The sequence below is a fragment of the Eulemur rufifrons genome, chromosome 15 (genome assembly GCF_041146395.1).
Source record: "Eulemur rufifrons isolate Redbay chromosome 15, OSU_ERuf_1, whole genome shotgun sequence".
NCBI classification, from domain to species: domain Eukaryota; kingdom Metazoa; phylum Chordata; class Mammalia; order Primates; family Lemuridae; genus Eulemur; species Eulemur rufifrons.
In genome coordinates this window covers 34298050-34316662 of record NC_090997.1, presented here as the reverse complement: position 1 = coordinate 34316662, position 18613 = coordinate 34298050, and the positions used below count along the sequence as shown (strand labels likewise).

Here is an 18613-nt window from a genome sequence, read left to right as displayed (position 1 = left end):
CAGTGCCTTCCTGATTCTTGATCCTTTGGCTATGTCCTGCCCAGAAAGCATGTAGGATCTCTCCATTTTTTCTGCAAGTGTTCTCATATTTCTCTATGATAATCTAGGTGTAAAGTTTTTGGCTCACACTGCTGGGCACTCAGTCAGGTCAGCTCTTTTACTGTGGCCATTCCTGTCTTCCAGTTCTGGAGAATAATAATGTCACATTTCTTTAATAAAATCCTCCCCTTAGTTTCCCTGCACTCTATTTGAGGTGCCCCTATTAGCTGGATATTGAAACTGCTGGAGGGGTCCTTCAATTTTCTTACCTATTTTGGTGTTATTTTCTCTCTCTCTCTTTTTCCCAGATCAGACGGGATCGGGCGCCTCCGGGGCGGCGCGGCCTTAGACTCTCTCTCTCTTTTTATTCTACTTTCTGGGAGATTTTCACAACTTTATCTTTCCTTCTATTTTTTTTCCTACTGTCATGTTTTTCATATCCAGATTTTTTTTTCTGAGTTTGTTCTTATTTATGACCAAAGCACTAAAAAAAGATGTATAATCTCTGTATAAGTGGCTTGACTGGTGGCTTCACTTTAGGGTAACTGGGTGAAGACTAAGTTATTTTGATAGGGGAAGCCAAAGTTTCAATATATGATTTTTTTTTCTGTTGGGCTAGTTAGCTTCCTGAAAGGGGCATCTTCTAATCTGTTCCCTTAAGGAAATGAAGCCTATTTATCAGCATTTATTTCACAAATTTTCACTTAATTCCCCTGTTTGTGTTTCTAGTAAAGCATCTTGGCTCCACCTTAAACTGGCCCAGTTTCTCCAGGAGTAAACCTCTAACGTGGAACTTCTGAAGAATCTTTCAGTGTTAATCCCAGGGCTGGGTAATGCATGAGGATGTAGCCACTGCTTTTTGTAAGGAGTAAAGGATTTGGATCAGACAGCAGGGATTCGAGCCCTAGCTCCTCCTAGGCTTGTCCCGAGGATCAAGTAATATAATATATTAGAAGCACTCTGCAAACTAAAAAGCACTTCATGAGTCTTAGGCATTATTAATAAAAGTTGTGACATTTGGGCAGGTATTCAAAACGTTGAGTTTCCCAGACTGCTCCACTTGAAATGAAAAGTTAATTTAAATGAATCATGCAAAGATATTGACACAGCTAAATGTGCTGCAAGCTGCTGGAGTTTTAAACTTTTTTCTAAAACCTTGAAATACTGGTTAATTTAGTTCTCCCACCAACCAAATGACAGAGCAATTTGGGCATCTCACTTGCCCTTTTAGGAAGATAGTTGCTCTGGTTTAAAAGAAATGAGATTGCTTTTGGTCTTGATGCTTTGTGTGTTCAGCAAACCAAGTCGTGTTTATTGGGTAAGAAATTAAATGGATTAGTGAATGAAGTTTGCTTTTCAATCTAGTGCATTCTGAAAAATAAATTTCTACAATCTATAATCAGGGTTTAAAACCCTGAGTTCTGTCTAAAGACTACAATAAGTAAGAACAATGATCAAATTTAATAATTATATTATTATTCCTATGCTTCATAAATAAATTTCATTTAAATGAGAGCAATTGCTTTTTAAATTAGTAGATTCTACTTTGATTAATGAAACTATGATTAGATTTTAAAGGTATTCTTGAACGTTTCAAGCCTTACATTTTGTATTCTTTTTTAAGAATAATGTATAAGTTGGAGTTTTAAGTAGAAGAAAAATTCATGATTTCACTCCATTGTTACCTACATATGTACAAGTTCAATTACTGATCACAGTATATGTTACATAACCAGTTCCATAAAATAAAATAGTAGGCCTCCAAGCAAAACTGTTCAATCAGTTTCTTCTCCACCTTTTACGGGTTACCTGTAAGGGAGGCCTTGCCTTGTTTTGGCTGTGGACATATAAATGTCTCTGCTCCAGTGATTTGCTGCAGGAATAGCAATTTATTTTCAAGTTCAATTGGAAATGGCTTTTGCACAATTTAGTAGTTGCTGTAATTTCAGTTAGATCAGGAACATTCCTCCTGTTTTTCTCTATATTTTTCTTGTGCAATATGGTAGCCAATAGCCACTGATAGCTGTTGAACACTTGAGAAGGGACTAGCGCCAGTGATGAACTGAATTTTTAATTTTAATTAATTTATTATTTTATTTTATTTTATTTTTTTGAGACAGAGTCTCACTCTGTTGCCCGGGCTAGAGTGCCGTGGCGTCAGCCTAGCTCACAGCAACCTCCAACTCCTGGGCTCAAGTGATCTTTCTGCCTCAGCCTCCTGAGGAGCTGAGATTACAGGCATGCACCACCATGCCTGGCTAATTTTTTCTATATATTTTCAGTTGTTCAGCTAATTTCTTTCTATTTTTAGTAGAGACGGGGTCTCGCTCTTGCTCAGGCTGGTCTCGAACTCCTGAGCTCAAACAATCTGCCCACCTCGGCCTCCCAGAGTGCTAGGATTACAGGCATGAGCCACCACACCCCGGCCTTAATTAATTTAAATTTCAATAGCTACCCACAGCTAGTGGTTACTGTATTGGGCAGCACAGCTCCATATCATCATCACTGATACATGCATGAGAAATTCCACAAAGGGCTCGCTTTCTAACAGAACAGCTGATATTCTAAGAGGTTTTATTTGTGTAAGATGTATTATTGGTTCCACACGTAGACAGGGCTTGCTGCCCAGATGGATGCAAAGAACCCATGGGATAACTTCTGCATACACAGGTTGAAAAACATTGTTCTAGAGTGAAGGGAAATTAAAAAATAAAAAAAGTAAGGAAAAAAATTAATTAGAAGTATGGAAACACGCATAGCCAGTCAAGCATCGCTAACGGATGAAAGGCTACGAATTTTGGGCCTCGGGGTGTTTTGTGTGTGTCCTGAAGAGTGTGACTCCTCTTTTTTCATTCTGCTGATTATTGTTTGGAGTCAGATCTTACACTCCTAGTACTTAGGGACCTTTTTGTTTAAGAAAGTAAAGTTTACTTTCTCTTTAGTGCTCTTTTAAAACCTGGAAATAAAAAAAAAAAAAAAGAGAGAGAGAGAGAATCTCAGTGGCTTGCACTGGAACTCATCCAATGGTCCATTTTCTCATCAATAATTATAGAATAGCTTGATTTAAAAATTAGTGTCCTTATTTAGTGATTAGATACAAACAGATCTCCTTCAGGATATAACAGAGCCACACGCCCTCCTCCTCTCCCCAGCTTTGTTTCTGTTGGAGGCACTACATGTCACAGCCATAGATAAAGGCTAAGGGTAGGGGTCACCGTGGTTTTCTTTTACCAATGTACCCACTCAAACCCACAACCTAAATTAAAACAATGTGCTTGTTTCTACTGCATGAAGATGAGTCTCTTAGTGACTTGAAGCCACCCCAAGCCTCTCCAGTTAAGAAGTTCTGGGAAGAAACTTTAGATTTCTTGTTTATAATTAAATGCTAACTCCATATTATAGATCTAGCAAAAACTATATTTTGTGATTCTTAATCTGGATCTAGGATGGTTCTATCTCCCAAAAGATACTGATGGCAAAAGGAGAAGCATTCCTTTTGGTACTGAAACAAATCCTGAGTTATTGAAAAGAAAATGAAATGCTAAATAACTACCTATCTATTATGAGCTAGCTTCAAATAATATGCTTGTTGTTTCATATTCCCAAACACTGATGTAGTCCACAATCCCAAGAGCTCTTAGTATAACTGTTTCAAGTTATTGCCCCTAGATAGCATTAAAAGCAATTTCACAGGTACTAAACCTTGACATTCTAAACAAATATGTTGTTCTTTAGGAACAATGCCCTGTTCTGCTCCATCACTTAATGATCAATTATGTTCCACCAAGTGGTTCATAAGACATATTAGGTCATTCCAGGAGCAACACAGCTGCTAGCCTCTGCATGGCTTTGCTGGCACAGTTAATTAACCTGAACAATGCACGGACCATTTGCTGAATAGATACGTTTTTCTATTTAGGAGAGGATGAACACCTGCCCAAATCCAAGACTGTACATTAAGTTCTGACTTCATTTTTTAAAAAGAACAAAACAGTAGCTCTATCAAGCAATGAAGCACGGAGATTGGGAAATGACCCAGCGATCACTTATAGAGACAGATGTTGCCATCCTCCGGTTACATTGACATTTACCTGAATGAGGTTGGCCGCTGGGTTTCTTCTTTTCTCAAAGTGTTTCTGGCGATGCTGTTCTTGTACTTTTAATGCGAAGCCTGAGCCAAGAATGCCCTGGAACAAAATACAAAAAATAGTACTTTAAAAAAATTTCTAGGCCGGGCGCGGTGGCTCACGCCTGTAATCCTAGCACTCTGGGAGGCCGAGGTGGGCGGATCGTTTGAGCTTAGGAGTTCGAGACCAGCCTGAGCAAGAGCGAGACCCCACCTCTACTAAAAATAGAAAGAAATTATATGGACAGCTAAAAATATGTATAGAAAAAAAAAATTAGCCGGGCATGGTGGCGCATGCCTGTAGTCCCAGCTACTCGGGAGGCTGAGACAGGAGAATCGCTTGAGCTCAGGAGTTTGAGGTTGCTGTGAGCTAGGCTGACGCCACGGCACTCACTCTAGCCTGGGCAACAGAGTGAGACTCTGTCTCAAAAAAAAAAAAAAAAAAAAAATTTCTAAATCATTGTTAAATAACACAAACATAAGAAAACCACTAAAATGAGTCTCAGAGAAGAAATACAGTATGTAATCTGTCCATGAGCATGTTATTTATTAAAACAAACACTATAGTGCCATCAGCTAAGTTGTTGGGCAATAGTGCCATGAGATATAACAACCTGATTTTTAGTAAATCAACTAGGCAGTCTCATTTATTATCTTTTGTGATATAGTAAGAGGCATAATTACAAATAAAAATCACAATAAATTTTTTTGTGTGTGTGTGTGGCATTCTTTGTGACATTTCTTTATGCCTAAATTAGAGTGAATAGTCTTATCCAGTGACAGAATGTAGAAGACATGAGTTCTGGCTTTGGGTTTTACATTTGGGAGAGTTAAAGTCTCACTGCTGGCCAGGCGAGGTGGCTCATGCCTGTAATCCTAGCACTCTGGGAGGCTGAGGCAGGAGGATTGCTTGAGGTCAGGAGTTTGAGACCAGCCTGAGCAAGAGCGAGACCCTGGCTACACAAAAAATAGAAAAAATTAGCGGGGTGGGGTGGCATGCACCTGTAGTCCCAGCTACTCAGGAGGCTCAGGCAGGAGGATCACTTACGCCCAGGAGTTTGAGGTTGCAGTGAGCTATGATGATCCCACTGTACCCTAGCTGGGGTGACAGAGTGAGACTCTGTCTCAAAAAAAAAAAAAAAAAAAAAAAAAAAGCCTCACTGTTGTGGACATGGGAGCACTTCTTGCACTTTGATGAAACTCTGAAATTTTATGTTAACTATCTGTGAAATGGAAAAGAGGAAGAGGGGAGAGTGTTTAAATTCTGTCCTAGATATGGTTCTTCATGAGGCTATCATTCTACTCCTACCAAAGAAAAGTAAAAGGGAGAGAGGGACAGTCATCCAGATGAGACAGACACTCAGTTTTGAAGATATAGAGGTTTTTCCATTTTGCCTGTTTGTACAATAAAGACAAGAGCATGGGTCATTGCGGAGCACATTCCAATTTTTCTGTTTTAATTTCACACTTTTAGCATTCCTTAGCTTTTTGGTTTTGGCTCACCTATTCGGATTTTGGGGTTAGTAAGATTAGTATCCCCCCCATGTTTACATTAGTTTTTTGGCTAGTTTGCCTTCCTTCTGCTTATCATCTTGATCTGCCAAAATTCTGGTTCTTTGATGTTCCCCTCTCTTTTGAGTTTGCTTTGGTCTAATATTTGTGAAACTGAGATGCTTTGTCTCAGCCTTGGGTTGGCTTTCAGAGCTTACTAAATGCAATCTCTGGGCTTCGTCCGTAACTCTTGACTGTATTGGCATGGGACTTGGAGCTCTCCTGCTTTCAAGTCTACAGATTTTAATTGCTAGCTATAAATTATTAGCTTTTTATTAAACTTTAAGGAGTTCAACCCTTAGGTTAGAGATGGACATTTTATAAGCCCTAACTCAGTATTTGCCACAGGTAAGGTATGGTTGTTTTTCTTTTCTTTATATTTTTCAAGTAGATCAAAGATGGTATAGGCTGCCTGGAGAGGTGGTGGGCTTTTCATCTCTGGGAGGTGTTACGTCTCAGCTGGATAACAACTTGGCTGGATATTTTTGGGCTCTAGATAGCCTTTAACCTTCCTTTTTATCTTGAGATTCCACAATTCTGAGCACATCTGTGACAATAACCAGACAATAAGTAATGCAATCATGTTTAAAGACACAATTATACAATAATACTATTTGCTATTAATGAGGAATGATCTACTCCATTATTAGTTAAAATAAATGGCTGTACCATGAAATTAGAAATTACATCATGGGTTCTGTTTTCCATCTCTCTTTTTTAGTGACTGTCTCACACTAAGATCTCTATCTCATATAGGTTGAAAGTGCACAAACTAAGCTCTATAAAAACCTGGTCTTTATAGTCTGGTTTGTAGATTTAAATAAAATTTTCCTCCTTTTAGAGGTTATGAAAATGGCCTTCCATTTCCAAATCCAGATCAATTCCAGCCATTTGTAGGTCCTAATTTTTTTCTGCTGTTTAAGATCATTTAGGAAAAGTTGATTGATTTGTCTTTTAAAGTCATTTTTATGAAGAAAACATGTAAGAGAAGATGAAACATTCTAATTTCCAGCATATATTTATAATATGTGTTATAGGTACATACATTATGTATTTGTATAATCCACTCATATAAAGGATAAGTCAGATTTTGTAGACATTGAATTAACAGAATGAGGTTCAGCAGTAAATCCCCTTTGGAAAATGAAGACAGGCCCTACACAGCCACAAATTTAACATCTGCCAAACAAACTAAAATGCACTGAAAATCACATTGGTATTGCTTAGAAACATTTGTTAGTAGATGGCAAATGTTTGCTACATATCTCTTGCACCAGACTATACATTACAGCAGTTATTAAACCAGGTCTGTTCCCTGTCTCATTATGGATCCATTCCAATTTTCTTCCACCTCTCTCTTAGTACACAGCTCAGTGCACTGAAATAGAAGTCTGTTAAACTAAGGCCTGCTATTATATATATTTATGATATATATGTCACATATACATATACATACACACACAAAACATGGCTTCCTCTTTGAACACAAGTGCCATCCCTCCAGACAGTGACACCAATATATGCAAATGCTTAGAAATTGAGTTTTGTTTTAATTCATTTTCTAAGATAACAGGACTTAAAATTTTTAGATTTAAGTTTTAGTACCATGCTGAGAAATACTACATAACAACACAGTTTAACCCCCCCCACGATAGTCTAGGAGTTTTATTTTAAGGCCTGGGTTTTGCTATGCTGCATGAAGCCAACTTCCAGAGGTGGGTTGACACTAATGCTAATTGGCCTCAGGTCTTTACACATTTTGAACACTTACGTATGCTTGCTTCTTACAGATATTATTTTTCCTTCCTTGTTGTTAGTTTTTCACCATTTCTTCCTTTTGTAGTATTTGTTCTATTAGTCTCCTTTAGCTGTTTATAATCTTCAAAGAATTGTGAAACTATATAGGTCAGTTTATCAGAATTTTCTCTGAATGAAGACTAGGTTATGAATTAGGTCTCAAGTGGCTCTCTAATGAGGACAGAACATACACTGTTGTCTATTTTAACAACCCTGAGGTTGACTACTTCCTTGTTCATATTTTTTCATGGAATCAGAGAGGTTGCTATATATTGGCCTTAGGGCAAATATAAACACAAAAGCAGCATTTATTTTGTGCCATTATTTTGGGGGGAAAACCCAAGACTGCATTTTGTTGTTTCTAAGGGTATTTTCTTGTAGGGAAGCTAATTATTGAGTGAAAGTCTTCTCTATTCTGAATTGTTGAGATTGCCAGATGAAGTTACCTTGGATAAGTAAGATGTTTTTTGACCCTCCTTGATTTTGCACCAGAAAACCTGTATTTCTAGATTCATACAGGTAAAGGGAAGTAACATTTATTGAGCATCTTCTTTATGACAAGCACTTGACTTAAATTATTACATTGGTCTTCACAAAATTTCCCTGGGCTCAATAATTCTTCCTCCATTATATTGATGAAGAAACATACTCAGGGTCACTGGGCTGAATTGTGTCCTTCCAAAATTCATATGTTGGAGTCCTAATCCCCAAAACCTCAGAATGTGACCTTATTTGAAAACAGAGTTTTTGCAGAGGTAATCAAGTTAAAATGATGTCATTATTAGGTTGGGGACCCTAATCCAATATGACTGGTGTCCTTATAAGAAGAGGACATTTGGACACAGATGTGAAGACATAGGAAGAAGACGGCCGGCCATCTATAAGCCACGGAGAGAGGCCTGGAACACATCTTTCTCTCATGACTCTCAGAAAGAACTAACCTTGCCAGCACTCTGGTTTTGGACTTCTAGCCTCCAGAACTTGAGACAATAAGTTTCTGTTGTTTAAGCCACCCAGTCTGTGGTACCTTGTCCAGGCAGCCCTAGCACACTAATGCAAGTCATCTAGTTAGTGCACGACAACGACAGAATTCACACTGAGGTCTACTGCCCACACGTGGTCTTTTCAGTTTCTTTTCTGTGATTTTGAGTGGTCTAGGGTAGAACCAGCTGGTCAATCTGGAGTTGGGGACTGGCCATGGGAAGGACAAGAATGTCCTCTGCACTGATTAATAGGCAGAGGAGCCTTGGTAGCTAAAAGCTCCTCCCCGCTTCCTTGGCTTCCTTTGGCGAGGTGCTCTGGGGTCTCTGCTCGGCAGAGGCTGTGCACAGCATCAGCTTGTGCCTGGAGCAAGACTGGAGCTATTTTCCTTAAGCATGACTGCGCCCACCACCTTGACACTCCTTTTCGTTGGCTCCCCTCACTGTCACCCCAGGTGGAGTGCATAAAAGGGAGAACTTGGGGATGGGAGCAAATTGTAACATTTGGACCAACTGTCTTTAAAGAAACAAGAGGATAAGATGATCAGAAAGGCAAGCTTCACCCATGAAGGAGAAAATAATCAGAAGCTTGGGGGTAGAGCAATGTGCTCTTTATTCTGATAAGACGCAGAAACTGCTCATTAAGAAAAATCGATGATGATGAAACAAAGAATAAATCATCAAACACTTTTAAAACCCTTTAAAGTCATATGCTTTTCACTCAACTAGATCCGAAGAGAAAAATTCTCTATTTGTGCACATCCATTTTTTCAGTAGCACACATTATAAACCAAGTTGGAGGGATTAGTTTAAAAAGAAGATAACTTTAAATCTTTACAAATGGTTTAAATGTGTTAGCAGCATATCGACTAAAAGGTGATGCCATCTGAATTATTATAAAGACCTAGCTGATATTGAAGTCTCAGGTTAAGTATTTCCAAGGGAAGATCATATTTTGTAAATTATCCAAATAGATATATTTAGGAAAGTCAACATTATATCAGAAAAATTATATTTGTAAACAATACAGATATGTTCTCAAGCATACCAATATGTGAGTGCTCACCCTAATCAACCTCTCAGACCTAATTTATACTGCTGTATTATTGCAGGAGATACTCACGGCAGGAAGTGCAAAGAACGAAATGCCGAGGAGTGCAAAGCCCGCAGAAAGCAATCTTCCCAGCCAAGTCAAGGGAGTTTTGTCTCCATAGCCAATAGTTGTCAATGTAATCTAAAAACAAAATAAATAGAACATGCAGCTTAAGTCCTTGAGAGGAACGTTAGGACCTATGAACAGGAGGCAAAGCAACATTTCCACTAAATCATTATTCAACAAGTCTCGTTGGCGCATTTTATTACCGAGCTTTAATTTTCCGTGACGCATAACAGAACTTCTCTTTGTTTAAGGAAGGGAATAACCTACATACTTGTTCCTCCCTTATAACACAGTTTTCCATCTTTTCTAAGTGTATTCAAAGAAAGGTTATTTAAGTAAGTGGATAACCATCAGTGATACAGAAATGATAGCACCGTGGATTTAGGACTGGATCAGTACACAGAGCAATAATTTATGCTAGTTAAGGCTGTCCCTTCATTAGCTTGGCAGGCATTTCCTGAAGGTCTGCTGTGTACAAGGTATGTGTTATGATTTGTAGTGGAACAAAAATGAGAGGTACATAGCGCTTGTCCTGAGATATTTACTGCCTGCCAAGGGAGACATGTCGCACACAAATAATTAAAACACAAAATAGGGCGAGACAGGTTTTATGGTGGGGGCACAAATAACCTGCTATGGGAATTCAAGGAACAGATTGATCATTACAAGCTAGCGGGGCTGAGGAGGCTTTATTGGAAAGATGTCATCATACCTGGGCTTTGAAGGAGGGGTAACATTTTGAGAGGCAGAAATAATAATGAGGGTCGTCTAGAGAGCGGAAACCAGCTGCACAGCCGTGAGAACAAATAGGGTGCATTCTACAAAGTATTATTTGTTCCAACGGACCCAAGCATGGTGCATTTGAAAAGGATTAGTGGCTTTTCAATTTCTTTCATCAGCGTTTTATGGCTTTCAGTGCATAGTGTACCTTTTTTCAGTGTATACAGTACATATATTTTTGTAGCTATTGTAAATGGGATTGTTCTCTTGATTTCTTTTTCTGATATCTTGTTAGCGTTTAGAAACTATTGATTTTTGTGTGTGATTTTGTATCTTACAACTTTACTGAATTAGTTTATTAGAGTTCTAGCCATTTTTTTGGTGGAATTTTTAGGGTTTCCTATGTATTAAATATAAGATCATGTTGTCAGGAAACACTGACCATTTCATTTCTTCCTTTCCTATTTGGATGCCTTTTATTTTTTTCTCTTGTCTAAGTGCTCTGGCAAGGACTTGCAATACTATAGTGAATGGAAGTGGTGAAAGTGGGCATCCTTGTTTTGTTCTGGGCCTTAGAAGAAGGGATTTCAATTTTTCATTGTTGAGTATAATGTTAGTTGTGGACTTATCACATATGGTCTTTGTCGTGTTGAGGTACATTCCTTCTATACCTAATTTGTTGAAAATTTTTGTCATGAAAGGATGATAAAATTTGGTCAGATGCCTTTTCTGCAACAAATGAGATGATCTGAAATAAAGCAGCCAGAGAAAGACAAAAACCGCATGTTCTCACTTATATGTGGAATCTAAATGAATAGAACTCATAGAAGCAGAGAGTAGCGTGGTGGTTACCAGAGGCTGGGGGTGGGGGGAATGGGGAGATAATGGTCAAAACACAAAGCCTCAGTTAGACAGGAGGAATAAGTTTTTTTTCTTTTTGAGATCTATTGCACAGAGTGGTGAATATAGTTAGTACTAATGGTATTGTAATTGCAAAATCACTGAGAAAATTTTAAATGTTCTCAACACAAAAAATGACAAGTATTTGAGGTGATAGATATGTTAATTAGCTTGATTTAATTATTCCCATTGTATTCATAAATCATGACATCACTTTGTGCCCCATAAATATGTACACCTGTAATCTGTCCATTTACAATAAAAAAAGACAAGGATTAGTGGAAAAGGAGGTGAACTAGATAGGCTAAAGCCAAGCCAGGGAATGTCTTTGAATGTCACGTCTCTCCCATGGTCTAACAGTTCCAGAGGCTTCTCATGTTCCTTAGAGCAAAGTCCCAGCTCCTCTCCATGGCCTATGGGGTTCTGTGTGATTGGGTCTTGGCATACTACTCAGACATGGTCTTCCACCACACTCTTTCTCATCCTGCTCCAGCACACCTGCCTTGCTGTTCACGGACACACCAAGCTCTTTCTCGCCTCAGGCCCCTTTCTCTTACAGTGGTGGTTTGTAGGGGAGAGTAGAATGTTGTGAACTCTGAGACAGTACCTTGAGTCCCTCTGGGGTGTGCAAAGACACTGCCCACCTTCTCGGATGACCACATTTTACCGAGAGCAGGGGACTTGAATAGCCAGAAGCTGAACCTTTGGATTCAACACCTTCTTTTACTCGGATTTCAGAGGAGCTTGGGAAGTTTCTCGGTTGAAAAGCTTTGGGGCTTTTTGTTGCCAGGCAAGGCTTGGGAAGGATCTGGCAGTTGGGTGGCAGTTTTGTTTCCCTCCATGCCAGGGAGGGGTTTCCATTATTTTTTGCCTGGAAAGTGGATCATTTCGCTGTTGTGGACGGGAAGGGAATGAATGGGCTTCATGATGTACACAGAAAGGTAGTACCATACATAAAATTATAAAGTCTCTAAGGTACACTTACAATAAAAAGATGTGAGTCTTCTCCAGGACTTCACACTGACCCATCTGTTTGATCTGGCTGCCGACTTGCTAAGGCAAAGACCAGCTTCCTTTGGTAAAGCCGTCTGTAGATGAGCCCTGCATAGATACTCATTGATTTTCTGGACTCTCAGGTCAAGCTGCCCTTGAAGTACCAGTGAGTGTCCTTGGGACAGTACAACTACATTATGTTTCTTTTCTTTTTGCTAGCACTGGGAAGGCCCTGCCAACGTTTGTCAGCTGATTCTCTGTGCATGCACTGAGCAGTGCTCTGGGTGCCTATTCTCCCATGCCTGTGCTAAACAATAGACCCATTTCTGCCTTCCAGAAATCTCCTGAGTGTTTTCAGTGGCTGAACCCAGTCATTAGTTTCATTTAGGTTCAGAATCAGAGAAAGGGAGGTCCACATAGAACCCAAAGACACAAGCTCTCCAGAATATTCTGGGAGATCCTGGACCAACAGCTGGTTTCAGAGGACCTTGAAAGGCTGCATATATGATCTTCAGGGCCTTGGAGGAAATCACACCTAGACATCAAAGGTGAATTGGGTGATGGGGCAGTTGATCATTTTCTGAAAAAACTCTTCACAGATCTCCAAGCACCCAGGAGCATCCTGATGGCACGGTATGGCAAGATGACTTATTCTATTGTATCTCATCATCTCTGCATTGTGGCTGCTCCTACATTGAGTACCTTGGTGACTCCCAGTCCGAAGGGCAGTTGGTGATTATTAATTACAGTATACGGTTAATATAGTGACAGGGGATGAATGAACTTAAAGAGCCAGAGTTGATATGGGAAAAAATAGATGTAGTAATGCAGTACTGTTGTAATGAAAAACAAATAAACAAATAATGCACCTCCTTGGAAATAGCACTCTCTTTAGGCTGGCAATCCAGCATTAAATAAATGACATAGCTCCTCCTTTGAAGATACCTTCATCACCTCGTGTTGTGTAATTCCTTGCCAGTTTTACATGTGCACATGGCATTAGGGTGTAAGGGCTGAGCCCAGTAGGTGATGGTGCTGGAATCAAACTCAGGGACTCTCTGTTCATCTGGGGTGAACCATGAGGATGCTTCATGACTGCATGCAGGCTGGGTGGGTGGAGATGACAGGGATGGGGTGGGTTGAGGATGACAGAAAGAACTAAAGTGTGGTCGGTTAATGGGTTCTCTTTGTACTAATATATTTTTGATACTTCCTGAGTCAAGGCATTTAATTCTCTTCTAATATATACAGTGTTAAAAGTGAATCACAATACATCAGACTTTTACTCTGCATAACAAATGTGTTTCAAAGGAATTAGTTGAACTATAAAGCAGTTGAATCAATGTAAAATAAATGTTCTTATGAAAGAGCCCCGTTATTCTTTGTAGGTGAGATGATGTTCTGATATCATATATCAATGCATGAGAAGATACAGAGAAGCCTTCCTAATGGAAACTTCTGTGATGGCTAGTTGGTTGCTTAGTCAGACATTTGACTAGAGCAGATAGTCACAAAGATATATATATGTGTATGCTAAATATTTTATTTTAACCTAAAATACATAAATGTATTAATACATTCATTTCCCAATATTTCCAATGAAAGATGTATTCTGCAATTGGGGTTTTGTCTCATCTTTTTTGCATAAATCTCATCCATAATGCATCATTTATTATTTTTCTTAATTTTAGTGTTTTTTAAAAATTATTTTTTTTAGTGGACATGACTTTTGCAGGAGCCATCTGAGTACAGAGTCGTAGACATTTAGGTTTTTTTCCCCATATAATTGTGTGTTCACCCCTGATTTTTAAAATATTTTTAGTATTTTAGTATATTTAGTGTTTTGCATTTATTGAGCTTTTCTAAAGCATTCTATTTTCATAAAACTATCCATCTTTCTTTCTGTACCATATGTCATCAGTTTATGCAATAATATAAAATTAAACCTTGCCATTATAATTACAAATACAACTGGCATAAAAAGGTTTGGGAATGAACACACTGACTCCTTGCAAGCATTCAAACAATGTTAAGAAGAGAATTCTGTGGATTCTAAAGAGCACTCACTGTGCTGCCGGCCTCACTTGGCATGTTTTATAGGAGTGGGGAGTGTCAGTTAATCTGGCCAGCCAGTGAAGAGGAAATAATTTTCAAGAGCCTCTATTCTAACACAAATACAATGTTTATAAGAACGGACAAGTAAACAAAATAATATTTTGTGAACTTTGATATCCTTACACATGTGTGAGCATTAATTTTTGCTTGTATACGTGTGAGAGATGAGAAGCAGGAGAACGGGACAGATGGACTTTTACAACCCTGTATTGGGAATTCAGCTGCTCCGAAGGATTCGTTCCTGAATGCTGATGAAACTATGACCAGGTGGTCACGAGTTACTATTGTACCACACATAACGAGAGACCCTTGCCTACGACATCATGGGAGGACATGAAGAAGGAGCCCTTTGAGGGAACAGGCCAAAACCTATGAAAGCATAAACAAATTGAAACCAACGGGCTATCCCTTAAAACTGATGCGCCCCAAGCAAAACATAAAAAGAACAAAAAGAAAAAGAGAGTACTTAAATGAAGATGTGAATGGATTCATGGAATACCTAAGACAGAATTCACAGATGGCTCACAATGGGGAGATTATAGCAACAGAAGTTCAGAAAGTAAGGGAAGAAATTGCAGTTGCTTTAAAGCAAGACAGTCGGGAAGGAAGATGATTAAAAAGATGAGCAGCAAAAAAAAAATGCAGTGGTATGTTTCCATTGTAGAACCTGGTCATGGAGTTGCAGATTGCTCAGCCACACTTGAAAATCAAGATAAGGGCACCGGAATGTGTTAGCGGGGTAGGTCAACAGAGCATGAAATAACCAAGTATAAGGCTAAAGTAGATCCAGCTCTTGGTGAATTTCCTTTTGCAAAATGTTTTGTTTGTGGGGAAATGGGAGACCTGTCTAGATCTTGTCCCGATAATCCCAAAGGACTCTATGTTGATGGTGGTGGTTGCAAACTTTGTGGCTCTGTGGAACATTTTAAGAAAGATTGCCCTGAAAGTTAGAATTCAGATCAAACGATCACGGTTGCTGGGCAAAGGGAATGAGTGAAGAATATGAAGAAATTTTGGATGCACCTAACCCACAGAAACCCAAAACAAAGATACCTAAAATTGTTAATTTTTGATACTGACTAGTACCATTGTTAGTTACCATGTCATTTTTACTTTCTAAACTAGGGCTACTTCACAAATTAGAGCTAGGCTCCCTTGGAGCCTAGCCTGTATTATAGATATCAGTACGATCTGGGGGTGGGCAAAAACAGTTTTCTGCATTCTGTCCATCAAAGAGTACTTCTACCGCTTTTTTGAGAAATTCACTGAAGAAAAAAGAATGAGACAATTACATTGAATTCTCTAAAAGGACATATTTTTAACAGACAGAATTTAGACATATCTAAGTGGTTATATACTTGATTGTAACAATCATCCTTTTTAAAGGCAAAATTATGCATAAATGTAAACCACCCCTAACAAAAGGTACTGCTTATTTTTGGAAATGAATTTTTGGTTATATTGTTTTCTTAGTGCAAAGTACCAATTTATTATTATAGTAGAAATTTATTTATAAGTTGCCACAAAGTCTGTATTTTTAAAATATTGACTAAAAACACACTTCTTATTTGCTTCCCTTTCTGAAAAAAACAAAACAAAACAAAACAAAACAAAAACCCACACTATAATTTCATTCCTGACCTAGTTCCAGAGCTTATAAAAAATATGCTGGTTATCACATGCAGAATACATCAAATTTTTATTTTAAAATATCTTCCAGGATTCCTACTCATTGACTTTTGAATATGATATTTACAATATTATTGGGAAGGGCATAAAGTTTTGAATTTACTTATTAAAAAATAAACTAAAAATTATGAATTAAAAAAAGTCTAACATCTGTCTTTCAGTGCAGTTTTAGGCAAAGAAGGACTCTCACGAAGTGAGAAGATGCCGTTTATTGCCACACTCCGTGATCTGAGGTGGCAGCTGGCATAGATGCATTCTCTGCTGTGGTGTAACAACATGGGTCAGGGTCTGAGCAGGTCTGGCCCACCTTGCCCTGTTGCCTGACCTCAGCTGGCTTCAGAAATCCTTGGGAGTTTGTGCCATCTCTCTGGTTGGACCATGTACTCGAAGGTGACTTAGCAGATGGGAATAACGCAGATAAATTTTTTTGCCCTCGTGTTCATATGCTAAGTTGCAGCTATGCAGGTGAAAAGAGAGAATTTCTGAAAATATTTATGTTACAAATGTTGCCATAAAGTATCACTGTAGTAGCACAATCAGAGGTGGAGTGGGGGCACCTCAGTGTGTTTGGCAATCAACAATTCTTCCTCAGAAATAATACTGGAAAACAAATAAAAATTCTAGGTTGGGCATGGTGGCTCATGCCTGTAATCCTAACACTCTGAGAGGCTTAGGTGGGACGATCATTTGAGCTCAGGAGTTCGAGACCAGCCTGAGCAAGAGCAAGACCCTGTCTCTACTAAAAATAGAGAGAAATTATATGGACAACTAAAAAAATATATATATATGGAAAAAATTAGCCGGGCATGGTGGCACATGCCTGTAGTCCCAGCTACTCAGGAGGCTGAGCCAGAAGGATTGCTTGTGCCCAGGAGTTTGAGGTTGCTGTGAGCTAGGCTGACACCACGGCACTCTAGCCCGGGCAACAGAGAGAGACTCTGTCTCAAAAAAAAAAAATTCTGATCCAAACTTTCTTGACTCATTTTTTTTTTTAATGGAATGGCAGATGTGATGGTCAGATTATAATTTAGACATTGGTTAGGCTACAGGATTTTTTTTTCAATAGCAGAATTAATTCCGGTTCAGGAAATATAAGTCCTTCCTTCTTTTCTTCAAGTAACAAGATCAACAAATATTTATTGGCCTGATTTTGAAGAGAACATTATGAATACTAGTTTAGCTAATACATTCATGTGAACAAGTTAAGAATATACTGTTGGTAGATTTCCAATGCACAGCATAATTTCCCCATAAGGAAGTCCTTTAAGGAACGATGATTCATACCAGCAGTTTGTCAACCCTCCTCCCCACTCCCCTCCCTTTCTCTTCTTTCTCTTTTCTTTTCCTTCTTTCCCTTCTCTTTTTCACCCTTCTCTCTAGGTACTTCCAGAACACCTAGTTTCAGACAGTGGGTGGTCATAGAATCTGTGTAGTCAATTTCAAAATTTGGTCACCTTGAACTAGTAGATCAGAAAGGTTTTCCATCTTCAAACATCAGAATCACCTGTGGTGGTACCATCATATAATTTGGGATCTGCTGTGGTAGCTCAGAGCATTGACATTCCATACTGTCCTTCCAGACTGGTAGTCAGATAATGTAACAATGGTAATGACTGACATTTGCCTACTGCTTGATAAAGCACATCTACATGCCCTAATCTCATTTCATACACACAGCGACTTTGTGTTTGGGTGATATAATTATCTCTATTTTACAGAGATATTAATGATTGCTTAGTATCATACTTCCACTAAATCATAATGTTGGGGCCAGAACCCAGGTCTCTTAACTCTAATTCTTCTCTTCTTTTCAAAACAGCATGTGCTTAATGCTTATTGAATAATCACCACTGAGAAAAAGCATTCAGAGCCACATGTGAGAAGATGTCATTGAGGAAACAGACCTCTCCTTAGGAAAGAATTCCCCAAAGAGGCTTACAATAATACATTTCACAAATGCATACCATTACGGTAGGCATGGGACTTACAGATGCTCATAACAGCTAGGATTTTTTGGTGGGTAGCAGCTGGGGTACATGCATCTCAGTTTTTGCTTGGTAGCTGATTGTCTTGAATAGTTAGGGGCTGGTAATGCATCTGTAGTAAGAAACAACCAATAACTGTAATTATTTAAAAAAAATTTTTTTTTTGAGACAGAGTCTTACTCTGTCACCCAGGCTAAAGTGCAGTGCTGACATCATAGCTCACTGCAACCTCAGCCTCCTGGGCTCAATTGATCCTCCTGCCTCACCCTTCTGAGTAGCTGGGACTATAGGTGTGTGCCACGGCACCTGACTAATTTTTCTTTTTTTTTTTTTCTTTTGGTAGAGATGGGTCTTGCTCTTGCTCATACTGGTCTCGAACTCTTGACCTCAAGCAATTCCCTGCCTCGGCCTCCAAAAATTCTAGGATTACAAGCATAAGCCACAATGCCTAGCCAATTAACTTTAATTTAATATGCCAGTATTAAGTCAGAAAACAACAGTTTATAAGATGTTTCAGAAAACATTTTGTATTGGTGAACTCAAGGTAAGGAAAGTTGAT

General features: G+C 38.8%; 1 protein-coding gene and 1 pseudogene across 5 annotated transcripts in view; one reads left to right on the top strand and one right to left on the bottom strand.

Moving 5' to 3' along the window:
• The window catches only part of KCNQ5 (potassium voltage-gated channel subfamily Q member 5), a 508163-nt gene that overhangs the window by 76887 nt on the left and 412663 nt on the right, over positions 1 to 18613 (bottom strand). For all 5 annotated transcript variants that reach the window (XM_069487726.1, XM_069487729.1, XM_069487730.1 and 2 more), the window contains exons 6-7: positions 9617 to 9727; positions 4131 to 4226 (exon numbers count right to left, since the gene is read on the bottom strand). In XM_069487726.1, coding sequence (XP_069343827.1) covers positions 4131 to 4226; positions 9617 to 9727 — 207 coding nt within the window. The remainder of the gene's footprint in view (positions 1 to 4130; positions 4227 to 9616; positions 9728 to 18613) is intronic.
• Positions 14640 to 15453, top strand: LOC138395776 (zinc finger CCHC domain-containing protein 9 pseudogene; annotated as a pseudogene).